At 38.2% G+C, this 16,516-nt stretch overlaps 3 protein-coding genes across 7 annotated transcripts in view; 2 read left to right on the forward strand and 1 right to left on the reverse strand.

Annotated features, from left to right (window-relative positions):
* Positions 1 to 3,065: 3,065 nt before the first annotated feature.
* akr7a3 (aldo-keto reductase family 7, member A3 (aflatoxin aldehyde reductase)) lies at positions 3,066 to 6,480 on the forward strand. Its single transcript, XM_030135137.1, has 7 exons — positions 3,066 to 3,489; positions 4,539 to 4,726; positions 4,884 to 4,988; positions 5,156 to 5,252; positions 5,422 to 5,521; positions 5,628 to 5,757; positions 5,981 to 6,480. The coding sequence occupies exons 1-7, from the start codon at positions 3,198 to 3,200 to the stop codon at positions 6,140 to 6,142; spliced, it is 1,074 nt and encodes a 357-aa protein (XP_029990997.1). The 5' UTR covers positions 3,066 to 3,197; the 3' UTR covers positions 6,143 to 6,480.
* A 43-nt stretch (positions 6,481 to 6,523) lies between these two features.
* mrto4 (MRT4 homolog, ribosome maturation factor) lies at positions 6,524 to 8,291 on the reverse strand. The gene is made up of 8 exons (XM_030135138.1): positions 8,203 to 8,291; positions 7,938 to 7,996; positions 7,721 to 7,824; positions 7,565 to 7,646; positions 7,413 to 7,480; positions 7,176 to 7,327; positions 7,014 to 7,090; positions 6,524 to 6,920 (listed from the first exon to the last, which is right to left on the reverse strand). Exons 1-8 carry the CDS (start codon positions 8,228 to 8,230, stop codon positions 6,777 to 6,779), a joined length of 714 nt encoding a protein of 237 aa, XP_029990998.1. The 5' UTR covers positions 8,231 to 8,291; the 3' UTR covers positions 6,524 to 6,776.
* Positions 8,292 to 9,421: 1,130 nt separating this feature from the next.
* Positions 9,422 to 16,516, forward strand: part of iffo2b (intermediate filament family orphan 2b) — a 38,785-nt gene continuing 31,690 nt past the window's right edge. For 3 of the 5 annotated variants that reach the window (XM_030133605.1, XM_030133603.1, XM_030133606.1), the window contains exon 1: positions 9,423 to 10,447. In XM_030133605.1, coding sequence (XP_029989465.1) covers positions 9,972 to 10,447 — 476 coding nt within the window. In that variant the 5' untranslated portion in view covers positions 9,423 to 9,971. Of the gene's footprint in view, positions 10,448 to 16,516 lie in introns of all 5 variants that reach the window. The other 2 variants (XM_030133602.1, XM_030133604.1) reach the window with 1 other exon arrangement.

The raw sequence follows: 16,516 nt of genomic DNA on the forward strand, positions 1-16,516 counted from the left end.
GACAATAAACTGGACAAAGCAAAAAATAAATCTTCATTTTACAAGAAGGGCCAGAGCTGTTTCTACTTCCTGAGGCGGTTGAGGACATTCAACAATGCTCAGCATCTACGAGTCTTTTGTGGCCAGCGCCATCCTCTTTACTGCTGCATAGTGGGGTAGCAGGCTGAGGGTTACCGATGACAACAGACTCAACAAGCTGATCCACAAGGCCATTAATGCTGTGGATGGAGCTGAACTGTCTGACGGTGGTGTCATAGGCGAATGTTGTCCAAGATCAGGACAATATTCAACAATTCCTCTCACCCACTCCATGACGTGCTGGTCAGTCACAGGAGCATGTTCAGTGAGAGACTGATTCCACTCAAATGTACCACTGAACCACACAGGAAATCATTTCTGCCTGTGTCTATCATACTGTTTAATTCCTCATTATAACCACATCATTTTTAATAACATTTTTGCACACTTATTTACGTATATTTCTTTAATTTCCATATTGATAACATCAATGGCCAGAATACAAAACCTCCTATCTGAAAAAATCACTTTTTTCAGGAAACAAAAAAAGCGTTTAGTTTTATTATAGAATGGTCTTTGTTGTTGTTGTCAGGTGACCTTCATGTCATAAGAAAGGGCAGGATTATCTTGCAGATAGACTGAAAATGTGGAGTCATCCTTGTTCTCACCATTTAATGTGAAAACTCAAATTCTAAAAATTTGCAGATAGGAGGTTTTGTTTTTTGGCCATCGATATATTTTCTACTACATATTGTAGAAATTGCTATCCTAACTGTCTCTTTTGTTTGTTGTATTAATAATTTCTTTCCTGCTACTTTTTTTTATTATACTTGAATGGAGCACCTGTAACAATAATTTCCACTGGGAAATTAAAGTATTCTGATTCATTTCTCTTTTTATTCCTATTTATACACATCAGTAATCACCTTTTACCAGGCTCAACGATTACATACCAAGTCCCAGTTACACTTTATCTATCAAGAATAAATCACATTGTCACAATCATATCATGAGAAGAGGCAAAAATATTGAATTCCAACTGTATGACATTGTATTAAGATTTCGTGTCAGGAGGCAAAAGAAGTGGTTCACATCATTTGTGTGGCGAGCATCACATTACTTTTACTGAGGTAAGTTATATCAGAGTAAACTGTGTACGAGGGGGGGCTAAAAAGTTCATAGCCTGACTAAGAAGGAGTTACTCCACAGCAATGAAACTTGGCATACGTTAAATTTAACCTCTCCTGATACTAATTGCATGGTTTCCTTCCAGATAAGCCCACACTGGACAAATAATTTAGGACTTTGAAAAGTAGTACTACAGAGATTTCATGAACCATCTGTGGCACCATGGTCTTATCAAATGTCTGCAGAAAAAGGGGTTAGCCCCCAAGGACATTCATGCTGACATGGTTGCCATAGGGGATGATACTCCAGCTTTATCAACTGTGCAAAACTGAGAAGATGAATTCAAGAGGGGTAGGGAGAATGAGGGAGGGGTGAAAAGCAAGCATTTTCATGAAATGTCTGTAGTACTACTTTTCAAAGTCCTAAATTATTTATCCAATGTGGGTTTATCTGGAAGGAAACCATGCAGTTAGTATCAGGAAAGGTTGAATTCATTGCTGTGCAATAACTCCTTCATAGTCAGGCTATGAACTTTTCAGCCCCCCTTCGTATATGCCCTAACCCTTGACCAGACAGTCTATTTTGATAGAACTTCATTCACTCACAGCATCAAGATGACTTCACCGAGTAAGCACCGAAATAATACCTCAAATAAAACCTCTTATTTGTCAACAGTCTCTAATTTCTGACTCAAATAAACTCAACACATTTGTGTTTGGTATATTTGGTGTTGTAACAATGCCTCCTGGTAATAAATCTTATAACACTGGAAAGCCTGTTTATTTCACTTTTAATATGGTGCCATATTTGTAAGGAACATGTATTTCTGTGATGAGCAGCAGAGTTGAATATGTGGGTTGTGCCCATAGGAGATTGGCCAAATCTTCTCTGCCAATATCAAACATCTTTTTTTCCGGATGACTCTTTTTGAGCTTCTGGTGCCTGACTGTGCCAGAGTGACAAACACAACCACATTGGCTGACTTGTGACAAATGCTTGTTGAAGAATCCAACGCCATCGCACAGCAGGTTGGTGACCAGCATGTGAAAGAGATGCCAGGTTGTTGTGGCTGTGTATGGTTCTTCCACATGCTACTGAGGCTCCTGTTTGCTAAAGGAATAAATGGTTAAGTTGCCAATATGTCTTGTTTCTTCATACTTTAATCATCCTATTCATCAAACCGAGTCACCAGCTAAAAAAGAAAAAAAAAAAAGACAGTTTGGCATTGGCAAAGAAAATTTGAGATCCAGAAATGCCAGAAATGTATCTTCCTTACAAATGTGGCACCATTTAACAGTGAAATAAACAGATTTATTGCCAAGAACCATTGTTACAACAAATAATCTAATCAACACAAATTTCCTTACTGTTTGTGCTTAATTTGCTTCTGCCTAGCTATGATTAAAATATACAATAAATGCAAATTTGTATGACTGATTTATATTCAGTGTAACAAATGACATATCTTGTCTTTTTGTTTGATCACTTTGTTATTTGTCATGGGCATAGAAACAGTTGATGGTAACAGGAGCCCACTTTTTGTAATTTAAAAAGTTGAGATTTGCTGACACCTACTGGTTAAAAATAAAAAGTACATGGTACAGATTCATTAGGGGTCACCAACCCTGGTCCTATCTACTATCCTGCATGTTTTAGATGTTTCCCTCTTCCAACACACCTGAGTCAAATGATAAGCCTATCATCAAGCTCTGCAGAAGCCTGATAACGACCGTCAGGTGTGTTTGAAGAGGGACACATCTGAACCATGCAGGATAGTAGACCTGCAGGACCAGGGTTGGCGACCCCTGCTCTACATAATATGATGCAACGACCAGAGGTGATGCCATATTTTCACAAACACGAACAGGAAATTGTCACAAAAACGGACTTCGTCTTGTTTTGACCTTAGCCAAGCACAAGGACAAAAAGTCGTTTTTCCAGATCAAGCCAGATTTCGTTTTCTCCTCGTTCGGTAACTTTACGACGATCCCTCCAGACACTTGCAGACCGACCTTTACCCCCACGTCCACGGACTGCACGCAGCCTATAGGATGCTTCGGGTAGTAAAAGCAGGACTGTGCACACTTCAGCAGAGCCACATTATTAAAGACGTGCTCGTAAAGTTACCGAGGTGTGCTGTGTACAGAAACATGTCGTCTGTAGCTAATAGACCGGTTACCTTACTGGGGACCATGGCGTTCGGTGGACGCGCAACCGCCGAGCAAAGCCACGACATGGTGAAGGTGTTCCTGGGCAGGGGGCACAAGCATGTGGACACAGCCTTCATGTATGTGGATGGAAAGTCCGAGGAAATCATTGGAGGCATGAATCTTCCAAAAACAGGTATTCCCGAAGCGCTTACAGTCGGAGTTGGTGGTAGTTTTTATGCTAACGTTCACTTATGTTAACTAACCCAGCTGAGGCTAATTTGACACAAGTATTGAGCTGCTGGTCTGTTGATATTTGGCAACAGCTTGGAATTATGGGTATTAGCCAAAATTTGCCAAGCTAATGTTAGCTAGTTTTGGGCACTATTTTTTATAGACTTTTCACATTTTTTTTTAACAGATAACATCCTTTAATTCTGGGACTGTGCTTTTTGTGTTAAACACATAATTTAACTTTGTTTTATTCTGTGTTGGTATGTGGATGTTTGTCTTAAATGTCTACCACATTAACATAACATTAGCAGTCCAGTGATAAGCTAACATGATAGTTGGTCTGCATAATTGTCAATTCTATTTCAACACATTAGTTATTACAGTTCTATATCAGCAAATTACAGCTATTCAGATTCTACCCAGATCCTTTCTACTTCTAATTCATAGTGTATAGTGTTTGCTCTTAGGTTATATTTGTCTTAACTCATGTTTGCTGTGGTATTGTTTTGTCACTGAATGTGTGTCATGCTGCTGCTACACTGTAATTTCCCAGTTTGGGATAAAATCTATCTATCTATCTATCTATCTATCTATCTATCTATCTATCTATCTATCTATGATAAATCTGCATTTTGTAAATTATTATATTCTGATGTGCGCTCACTGAGCCCTATTTGAAGGGCTTTCTAAATCAGGTCACCACAAGCAGAGTAATTGTACAAAACCTTGCCTAGTTTGGTTTACAGTCTTTGGAACAAGTTGTCATTCACTAAGGTCGGCTGATCAGTTAATTGTTGCTCATAATTGTGAGCTGTAGAAGAATAACATCAAGTTCAATTTCTTTTCAGGTTTGTCCTATAAAAATGCACATCAGCTGGTTGTTTTGAATATAAACTTAGTACTTGATCATATTAAATGTTTATATGTTCTATATTACGTAAACACAATTGTTATTGTGTTGGAGCAAACCTGCAGATCTCATGTTTTTAATTTATTGCTTTTGCATGACAGTGAGCATAGCTACCAAAGCCAACCCGTGGGATGGGAAGACACTGAAGCCAGAGAGTGTGCGCTCCCAGCTAGAAACCTCCCTTCAAAGGCTGCAGACTGATTGTGTGGATCTTTTCTACCTCCATGCTCCTGACCACCAAAATCCCATAGAGGACACCCTTAGGGCCTGCAATGAGCTCCACAAAGAGGTAAAGAGAGAAACTGCAATAATGTCATTGAAACTTTTTCTGCAACACAGCACATCTAAAGTCAATATTTGTGATTTAAATCAATTATATGTATATCAATTATAAAGTGCCAAATTTGTCATTTAAATTAGGGTTTTGTGTAAACTGTAACCCACAGGGAAAATTTAAGGAGTTTGGCCTGTCAAACTATGCATCATGGGAAGTGGCTGAAATTGTGTGCATTTGCAGACACAACAACTGGATTGTTCCTACCGTGTATCAGGTATTCAAGCACTGTGTCCATTTGGAAATCAGACTGTAGCTGTCAAAGTCAAGGTGGTCCCATTGTTTTTGCCCCATTTTTTGTCTTTCTGTCTTTACTCACCATACTTTAACTTAAATCTCTCCTCTTTAATTTTAGTTTAACCCCAACTTAAACATCTTCCACAGGGAATGTACAATGCCACTACAAGGCAGGTAGAGACAGAGTTGCTGCCCTGTCTGAGAAACTATGGAATGAAGTTCTATGCATATAATCCCCTGGCAGGTAATGCACATAGATCTTTCATATGAAGTTGATATTTCAAAAATTTTCAGCACTGGTAATATGTTATTAATTTAATACTTTTATGTACTGAGAAAATCCCTAATATTCAGCATATGTTAATAAATCCCAAGACCACACTGGTAAGCTGTGGCATTACTTCTCCCACCAGGTGGCCTTCTGACAGGAAAATATCATTATGAAGATAAAGATGTTTCTAAGCCTGAAGGACGATTTTTTGGTAACAACTGGGCTGCAGCATACAGAGACAGGTAAGACAAAGTAGACAACTGGACAATTTTCCAATAAGTCACTCATTGTGGATTAATGACACACTGTTGTTCAAAGTCCTTGACTGTCCACTATTTCCTTTGTTAGATACTGGAAGCAGAGTCATTTCCAAGCGATAGACTTGGTTCTTAAGGCTTTGGAGACAGTGTATGGCTCAAACAAACCCACACTGACTTCTGCTGCTATGCGCTGGATGTATCATCATTCCCATCTCAAGGTACCCACATAAATATCTCAGTTGCATGAGATAATACTATGTGAGTCTAACATGGAAGATTACAGTACACAGTATGGGATTATTGTAACATTTAGCTTGTAATGGTTTTTAACTATGACGAAACACTAAATGTTGTTTCAACAACAATCTTAAACACACTCAGTAAAACTCATGGTTGCATGGCATCATTTTGGTCTCTGACCCATGCTCATTGCTCTTCCAGGGTGATCTGGGTGATGGAGTCATTATTGGCATGTCAAGCATGGAGCAACTTCAGCAAAATCTAGCTGCTGCTGAGGAGGGGCCTCTGGATGAGCGAGTGGTTGCTGCCTTCCATGAAGCCTGGAATATTGTTGCTCATGAGTGTCCAAAATACTTCCGTTGAGGACCCTTTTTACTGTATGGCTAAATGAAAATTGCTGGGCCAAACATTTTATGCAGGTTAATGCTAAACTCTTTTTCCCTTTTGATTACCTACACTTATTTCTAAAATCTCATTGAAATCAGTAATTTTACTATGAATGGATAAATTGAGATCAGTATTATTCATGTGTAGAAATACGTAACTGTAAATGTCAAAATGAGAATTTAATAGTTATTTTACCCATGGTAAAGTCATGCCTTAATTAAACTGCTGACCGTTAAAGCAAACTATTTTTCTGAAAAAACATTTTTCACACAAATAAAGTTCAAGTCTTGCACCAACAGTGTTTCCACTGAAAAGAAAAACTTGAATGCAATACCAAAAAAATTGTCATGATTGTTGACATTTGATTGTAAAAAGTTGACAACATGACAAGTGTTCTGACTCCTCTTGCCAGTGTTTACTGAACAAAAATTCAGTCCAAATATAAAATTCATGGTGAATGACAGACTTTCATGTTTTAGTCCGAAAACAACAGACTACATCAACTCCAAGGGGCAGCACAACGACTAATTCCTACTGTAATGTCCCTCTGCTGTTGCCAAAATGGCTTTTTAAAACCAGATCTGTGCAGGATATTGTCCTTGCAGAAGGTTCATTCTGCATCATCGCCGCCTTCATCCTCATTATCCTCGATAGACTCTTCCTCACCAGCGATGTTCTCAAATTCACCCGTTTCTGAGTTCCACATGCATTTTATCTGCACCATAAACTCTGCCATCTCAATACCAAAGAGTTTCTGTGAAAACAAGACACATTTGACAGATCAACCACATGCAACATAGCACTGAGTCTCGAACACTGTTCAATGAAGTGACAATTAAGAACTTACCAGAATACGAGCCTGCTCAGGAGAAAGCACTTCCCCCTCCTTACAAACTTCATGGTCCTTCAGCAGCGTCACCACTCCTTGAGTAACAGTAAATACAAATGCCATATTAAACTAAAGAAAATACATAAATCCATTTGCCCCTTCAAATAGCTGACTTTATACCTTTTTTGAGAGCAGTGGGAAGTCCTAATTGCCTCAACTGGGGCTCCATTGAATGAGTGAACTGTTCTAAAGGTCCCTCATCCAGAGTTATGTCCATCTGTGCCACATTGCCTGCCCGTGCATAATCCATTTCTTTGAAATGACTGAAATACCTGCAGGCAAGATGTATTTTTTTTATATACAATCCATAAAATGGTTAATTACTGCAAAAACCACGTGATTTAAAGCCAAACTTACTCTTGAACTTCATCCTTTGTTTTATTTGTGAAAAGTACACCCACTTCTCCTCGTAGATATTTGCTGACCTGGAGATAATCAAGAACAACAGTTCATATATTTGTATTACACTGCTGTTTCAATGGTTATGTCTGCAGCCCTATGTGATTTACCTTGTGCAGATTATCTTTGTATTCATCCGTTTCTCCTTTACCCAATGCTACCATCATGACTTTGTTTTTGCCAAAAAAGAATCTGTATCAAAGAAACGCTGAGTCAAAACAGTTTTTTTAATTAATACATCAACCAGCCAGTTAAGGTCTCATTACCTGCTGTGTTTCCATGCTGTCCTTATGTCTTTCAGTTTATTATTCCTCATATTAGCTACAGAGAAGATGAACAAGTTCCTGTAGGTGTCTACACATTTCCGTAACTGTAAAGAGAAACGACAGGAGGATTTAATTTCAATAATGTGAATAAAATGTCATACAATTGGAGTTAGCATCACATTCAACACACGCCATCTCAGTTCACTTTAATACTCACCTCTTCGATTAGTTTCTGTTTCAATTCCAGACCCTTCTTGGCTGTTTTTGTTAATGAAACTGGGGAAAGATTGTATAAACTTAGTCAGTTGACCACATTTGAGATAATTTGTCACCACTTAGCTAGATAAGCTAACGTTAGCTTTTACGCTACTCATATTAGTTTTCAATTATCGAGGGAAGTAAAAACACATCAACGACCACTTAAAAGTTTTAATCTCTTAATAACTATGTAAATACTAGATCTTAAACGTATATTTGCTCACTTTTCTTGTCCCTCTTTGACTTCGGCATGGTTTCCACTCACGATGGCAGAGCAGCAGGCGCACACGTGAAGTAGAAGGACCCCAAATGTTTCTGTTTGGCGAAGCTGCCCATTTGGCGCCTGAGTAAAAAATAAAAACAAAACTTTGCGTCATTAAAATGATAAATAGCAAAAATAAATTTCATAGTCATTTCAGAAGGACATTTCTGGGATGTACAAACATTTTAATCATCCCGAACAACCGTGTGGATTGGGATATGATATATGTTTGGTTGTAAACTTGTCATTTAATCCATCCATAAATGTCATTACTTCAAGCAATATATTATCTTTTCATATTAGGGATGTGGCATTAAAAACAAAGATTTACAAGGACTAGGGGAGGTTCGACACGACTACGAAAAACGCAGATTTAAATGAAAAATGTTGTTTTTGTAATTAAACCACTAGATGGCCCCTGTGTCAAAACAGCAGCAACATGCACATTGAACAGGACTATATGGTGTAATCTACTGTAAAATGGGCCTGTAGTGTCGTCACGAAGCCTATATCCAAGATTCAAGTGGAAATTGAAGTCGGGACCTTTTTTGATGAGTAAATCTCACAATGCACCTGTTGCATCATATGTAAAGTTATAACTCTATGTTCAGGGTCTAAAGCATTTGCCCTCAGTGTGAGTAATCTAGACATGAGTGGGCATGTACATCATACTTTCAGAGAGGTGGCAGCATTAAATGACACCAGGATGGTCTGATAGCAGTGTTTTATGAAAGCATCAAAACATCCACAGTGATCAGCTTTCAGAACAACCTCATCAAGAACTGTATGTGGTCAGAAATATGGATTTTAAAAACCAGTGGCAATGGCTTCACTCAGTATCAAATAAGACTTAATTGATCGGGGGGAACCTGAGGAAAGGATGTAAAAAGATAAAATTGGAAAGATAGACCTGACATGGATGACAGTTAAATTGATGTGGGAGAGTAAACAATGGGTGGAATACATGAAATTAATGGGGAAAAAAACTCTAAATGTGAGGTTATTTATTATATGAAATGGTTGATTAGAAAAAAAGTGGAAAATACTGTATTGTAGTCTACTTGTACCTATTAATCTGGCCTGTGTTTATATCTTGAGCCAGGATGTGATCCATTTCGTCGCTGTTGGTGTGGGTGAAAAGGAGGGAGGGAGGTAGGAGGGGCAGATGTGGGTGATAGTGCCGAGTTTAGCACTTTGCAACATGATCCCTGTACACCACGGAGAGGCCGGGCTCTGCGGTCCCGCATCCTGCCATGCAACCGCACCACATGGAGACTGGATAGCGCTTCAGTAACAGGGAATGGTAAAAGGAAGAAGGTGGACCATCTTCTCATGCCGGCTATATGAACCCACACAGCATCAGCAGCGCCTGACAAAGCAAAGGCAAACGCACAGAGATGAGGCTGACGGGAAGTAATGCTGGTCTGCGTCAAATCTCTCCCTACTTCAGATGATGATGATTCCTTCTGTGCCTGTTAAAGGACTCTGATGGTTTCTGTTTGTGGGTTTTTTTTTTTTTTGTGAGCACCCACGCTGCAGGGGGTCCGTGTTGTTGTGACCTAGCAGGGACAGTGATGGTCACCCCATCTCCAGCCACACTCTCAGCATCCGCATTATAAGGAAAGGAGTGGGACTGTGGTGGAACATGCAGAGATAAAAACAAGTTTCTGCATCCAAGCAACGCAGAGCCTTAGTTGGATTGTTGCCGGTTGTTGTTGCTTGTCTACCAACATGAACTCGCTTTATTTCTCCGATACACCGCCCGGTCCGGTCTGCAGCGTCCCCACCGGGTCGGGCGCGGTGACCAGCGCTTTGCGTAATGACTTGGGCTCCAACATCCATGTGCTGAAAACCCTCAACCTGCGATTCCGCTGCTTTCTCGCCAAAGTCCATGAACTGGAGAGGAGAAACAAACTGCTGGAGAGTCAACTGCAGCAAGCTTTGCAGAGACCGCAGTACCGTGGACTTTACGCACGGGAAGTCGCAGTCCAGACGGACGGACCCGAGTCTCGGCTCCCGGGGACCATTTGGAGCTTCACGCACGTCCGGAGGCAAGGGGAGCGCTTTGAGACCCTGCACGGGCCCGGGGTGACGTGGACGCATCCGGATGGTGTGGGGGTCCAGATAGACACCATAACCCCAGAAGTGAGGGCTCTGTATAACGTGTTGGCCAAAGTCAAGAGGGAGAGAGACGAATACAAGAAAAGGTGAGTGACTGCACTGGTAGGCTCATAAAAGGGTCTGAGGATGCATTTATTATTGATGAACGAGGATATGAAGTAGAATGAACTTAAATGAAAACGTTGGTTAGAACTGTTTAGCCCACGGGTGTCTCGTTTTAGTTCAGGGGCCACATACAGCCCAATGTGAACTCAAGTGGGCCCCACCAGCAAAATAATAACCTATAAATAATGACAGCTCCAGATTTTTATCTTTGTTTTAGTGCCAAAAAGTAAAACTACAAACTTTCCTTGAATTACCTGAAAAACCTGAAGAAAAATGTACAGTTTTAACACTATTATGCTTCAACTTTTCATACATATGCATTACAGATCACAAAACACCTAAACAGACATAATATCATTAAAATTTTGGATTTTGGAACTGAAATGACTGTGACACCCTTTAATGTTAATACCTTCAGTGCAATTTTTGCACTTCAACCATTCATCCCGCAGGCCAGTTTGGAACCTATAGCAGGCCATATGTTTGACACCTACACCACCACATATGTTTGTATTCCTTAAAACTAGATATCCTTAACACAGTCCACCAGGATCACTGTAGTGTTTATGGACTTATAGTAATGCAGATATGTTTGTACCAACCAGTGTAGGTCAGTGAGTCCATTACGTGTTTACTACTTTAAAGTCACCTGGTCCTACTTGTAATCTTATCCTGGTTTTTGGACACGGATAATGTCTGGGTCTTGATCTTGTAAATCTGCCAGGCCACTTATAGAAACACGGTAGAACTGAACCATTAAAAATAGTGCTATACATCGCACATAATGATTAGTATCATTTTCACAGTATATTTCATTTTGTTTTTAGGATTTCATTTGTTCATCTTTGGAAGTGAATTACTCACAAACTGTTTCAATGTTTGGTTGTTTTAACTTATTTTACCCATGGATGTTTTGATGTGGAAGAACAGATTCTATCCTTAGACTTCTCTTGAATGTTGTACCTTTAGATGTCTGAAATGTTGTCATGGTCTGACATAAAGATCATATTCAAACCACAAACCAGTTTTTATCCAGGATAAGAAAAATCAGCCTTTAAACCTGAAATAATTAATAATCTTTTGTGTTAATTATCAATTTTGGCCAATTTTCATTAACAGTTTCGCCCAGCCCTTATCAGGATTGTGTAGCATGTAAACACTATTCTCCACATTGTTTGGTAATTCAAATAAATAAATAAATGAATGAATGAATGAATAAGAGCCTGACGTGTAATAGTAATGCACACAAAAGTACCATTGATACTTTTAGAATCATGTAAACAGAGTTGACTGTATCTAACAGAAGTTTTGAACCAAGAAAACTCTCAAAACCAGTCTGAAGGTAGATATGTTTCTTTATTGCTTTAGCCAAAAAAATATTTTCAATCAAAAAAATAACTCACTTAAATAAAAAAAAAAAAAAAAAAAAAAAAAAATTTCAATCAAAGAAAAAAGTGCTCAAATGCAATTTTTTGGATCTCAAATAATTTTTTTTTTTTTTTTGCATTCAAACGCAATTTTTCTTTGATTGAAAAGGGTTTTTTTTAATTTAAGTTTTTTTTGATTGAAAATAATTTTTTTGATTTAAATTTATTTTTTTTGGTTAAAGCAATAAAACAAACAAATCTACCTTCATAAACCAGGATCCATGAGTACATGTGAACGTCGTCACCACTGATCTGCGCCCTTGGCTCTTCAGCACTATCAGCTTCTACTGCTCACCATGACGTCTCTATTATTGTCTCTATCTTTCATCAGACAGGTGATGTCATTGACAGTAGGAACACACTGAGTTTGAAAACATCACCACATACTCACTATAGCCGATAGAGTCCCTGTAGGAATATTATAGGAATATTAAAGTGGTTTCTCATTAGATCTTCATTATAGTCCCCATCGCAGACACTAGAGTTCAAGGGTTGACTCATTCAATATAGACATAGCAGTTTGTGAGCCAAGAAGCTGTTCTAATGTAATCCCACATTGAATCTAGACATACAGTATAATCAATAGCAACTTTTACGATAGACTTGTTTTTTTGTCACTCATATGTTAGTTGTGAGAACCGGAAACTGGAAACTCTGTTTAAAAATAAGTCTGTGATTTATTTATTTATCAGTGTAATGTTTTATTCTCCATCATGTAAGTGTTAAATAATAAACCTCATCTGACAGTTTAGTGGTGAAATGACAGACAGACAAAGAATGTGAAAACATTTCCCGTAAAAGGATGAGTTAGTTCAGTAGGAGGTCTGCATATTAGTCACAGTTCCTTATCTTGAATTGAAATTACCCTTTTTTCTCACAAGGTTTGAGGAAATTCCTTTCAATGTCTCAGTCTCCACCAATTGTTTTGTTTTTAGTCATATTCTTTTGTTTTTCTTTGAGAACTCACTGCAGCGTCCCTGGTTGACCTGCATCACTGCCGGTCAATTTGGCTGGCTACTGGAGAGAGACATGCCAAGCAAACGCCTGCTTCTGTTGCCGCCATGATTCAAGCACAGAGGCATTTTAACAGGCCTCGGTCTGCTCTGAGAGGTCACCGTGACCAATACTGTCTTCCATGTGAGCGTACTGAGTCAGTGACACAGAATGTGCGTGCTCTCCCACTCCTCTGGGAAACTGGATATCCTGTCCAGTCATTCCCTGTAACACCAGCATATCCTTTTTTGTGCATTTCTGCTTGAGAAGATGAACGGCAGTGACTGGGATGGCAGCCAAATTAAAAACTGCTGCAGCCTCAGTCCAAAATGTGGGTCTTCATTGGCAAGACAGGAGTTTGTGACTTTATGAGTCATTGAAACGATTACTTTTAATTAGTCTCACAGTCAGAAACATGCATTCATAGAAAAGTAACTGTACTCAAGAAACTACAAACATAAATTACCTCTTCAAATGTGGATTGTCAGTCTGTAGTGCGTATATATTCATTAATTATCCAGTGGTAATTTATGTGTTTATTCTCTTTAAATGGTCCTCACAAGTGTCAAACATGCACTTCATCATGTTTTTAAAAACACAGGAACAAGACACAAATCCAGCCTTTTTTTATTAGCCTATAAACCTGGTAATCAATCTCTTTCCGCTCTCCTCACGTTCCTTCTCTGCTCTGAGCCCAGTAATTGCATCTCCACTGAGTTCACCAGCCAGTTGTTTTTAGTCTGCGCCCTGGCCTAAATCCTCTTTACTACAGTCACGTTTCAGTATTCAATGCTGATCCTCGTCCTGCCATAGCTGCTCTCCTCTGTGCTCTTTGTGTTCAGCCATTCCTTCATCCTTCTCTCCACCCCTCTGCAGCGCCAGCCTCCACCCCTCCACTCCACTCTGTGACATGCACACTGCTTTGTAAGACATCCTCATTCCCGGCGGAGGCCCCCCATCCCCTGTGCTCCCACACTGCCCCAGTGATTTATTAAAGCTTTACGATTGTGGACACCCACAAGGAGAGATGGATGGCCAGCTGGACCATTCCTGATTGGGCCACTTGTGTTCATGCCATGAAGTCGTCAGTTGTTTACTCCTCATTATAGTTTTTACTCATCATTTTACAGTCTGTCTTATTTCTGATAAACAGACCGTTTTCTGATGCTGAGATAAAATACTCTGATTGATCATATACTGTTTTCCGTAACACAGTCGCCAATGGAGTTGTATCATTTCGTCAGCTCAGAGGCTGCTCGAGTACATAAAAATAGAATAGAGACGTTTATACATACAATAAAGATATTTAGAGTATGGGCCAAAAAATTTAATGAACAAGAACTGGAACTGGATTCATAAATGAGTAGGGCTGTGTATCGGCAAGAATCTGGCGATACGATACAAATCACAATACTAGCATCACGATATGATATATCACAATATATCATGATACTGTTAAAAAGGCAATTTTTTTGTTTGTTTCTTTTTTTTTTTAAATGATTATTTCCTTGAAGAATTGAATTACACTAGTAATATGCACAAATACTAAACACGTTTTTATTTGATCACAACAGGATCTACGAGGGCCGTTCAATAAGTTCATGGCCTCACCCAGAACAGAACAACACAGACTGATAATTTATATTTTATTTTTCAACATAATCTCCATTTACAGCAATGCACTTGGTCCATTGATGTTCAAGCATCACTATCCCATCACGTAAGAATGTAACATCCTGTATTATAACAACCAGTATTTCTGGGTGAGGCCATGAACTTATTGAACAGCCCTCGTAATGCTATATCACAAAATTTTCCTGTGTTCAAACTTAAATTATGTTTTACAGACATTACAGTTTAAGATCCTGTTCAAATGTTCATATTCTATTAATTCAGAACTAACATCAGAACATTATTTTTGTCCCAACAACGGAACTACCATCTGCCTCAGACAGTAAAAAGTGCTTTTAGGATGATTGAAATAACCATTATTTAATAAAAGAGTGTTAAATAATAATACATAAAATAAAATATGAACAAAAAAGAAAAACATAAATGAACCTCCACAATATCTGTGTTTGAATAAATACCTAAAAATATCGATACAGTACTTTTTAATATCAATACAGTATTGTGAAATGAAATATTGTGATATGTTGCAGAACCGATCTTTTCTAACACCCCTATAAATGAGCTCACTTTTGGAAAGCTTTTAACTTCTTCACCACTTCAAATTCTCTCTTAAAAGTCTTAAAATGACCTACAAATAATGTAGAAAACATGAGCTTTTGTTTCACTTACCCACATAGATTGCCAGTAATTAGATGAACATGAACAGTAGCGTAAAAAATTATTAGACCACCCCTTGTTTTCTTTACTTTCTTGTTCATTTTAATGCCTGGTACAACTAAAGGTACATTTGTTTGGACAAATATAATAATAATAACAAAAATAGCTCAAAAAAGTTTAATTTCAGTGTTGATATCTAGCCATTTTCCATGGTTTTCTTGATAATAACCAAAATCACTTCAGTTCTTACATCAATAGCTATGGCATTGTACTGACAAACAGTGCTTTTAGGCATTCCATGTTTTCTTTTCTGTCTGTTTTAGTCACATGATACACAGGTGTTAGTACTTGATTGCATAACCATTGTTTTTGATGACTTTTGATGGTCTAATTTTTGTATGCAGCTATCATATAAGAGTGTTTATATTTTAACATTACTCTAAAACATAACATCAGTCCTCACACTTATAAGAAATATGTCTGTACTATCTGTTCATACAAATGTCTTTCAGTCTGAATAGTAGAAAAATATTCTTAGCTTGTGAAATTAATTATTATAAGATGGTAGTACTGAATATATACTATTATCATTTTAGATAAAAACAAAGTATATGAATTAGTCATGAATACTACTTCAAAATTGCACATAAAATACACAAAAAATACATTTACCTGCATAAGATTTTTTTTTTTTTGTCAAAGCTACATTTAATTTGCTGTATTAACATCTTTCATTTCTATAAAGATAAATGGTCACAGCTCTGTTTTGTAATTTTTAAAAGCACGTTTATTCCATATAAAGATAGACTCATATCTAATCAAACTGTGGTTCTTCCATTATTTACATTGGTTGTTTTTTTTTTTTTTTAGGAGAAATTTATTGACCTTGTTTCTGTTATTAGCTGCTCCTTGTTAAAAAAAATAATTTTAGTTGAGAACAATGTTGTTCTTTCACAGTTGTTTGTGGATCTAAGAAAAGCTCTTTAACTGATTAACAAATTCATCTGAGCCTGTAGCTTTGGCCACACAGCTGTTCATTCACTGCTGTCGTATGCAAAAGCGTACATGGTCAAACACCCACACACACACCCCACACACACACACACACACACACACACACACACACACACACACAGCATGTATCAAAACACACCATACAAAAACATACAGTACATACCCATTTAACAGTCTAGGGATAGGCTCCATAAATTAGACATCCACTTAGTGCCACAGTGTCTGGGCTGTGAGGTTACATACCGCTCATTCTGACAAACGACCATGCAGAGATGGGTAAGGACAATACTAAAGCCATCAGCCACAGTTTTTATTCCACTATCATGC

Source organism: Sphaeramia orbicularis, chromosome 5, assembly GCF_902148855.1.
Source record: "Sphaeramia orbicularis chromosome 5, fSphaOr1.1, whole genome shotgun sequence".
In the NCBI taxonomy this organism is placed as follows: Eukaryota; Metazoa; Chordata; class Actinopteri; order Kurtiformes; family Apogonidae; genus Sphaeramia; species Sphaeramia orbicularis.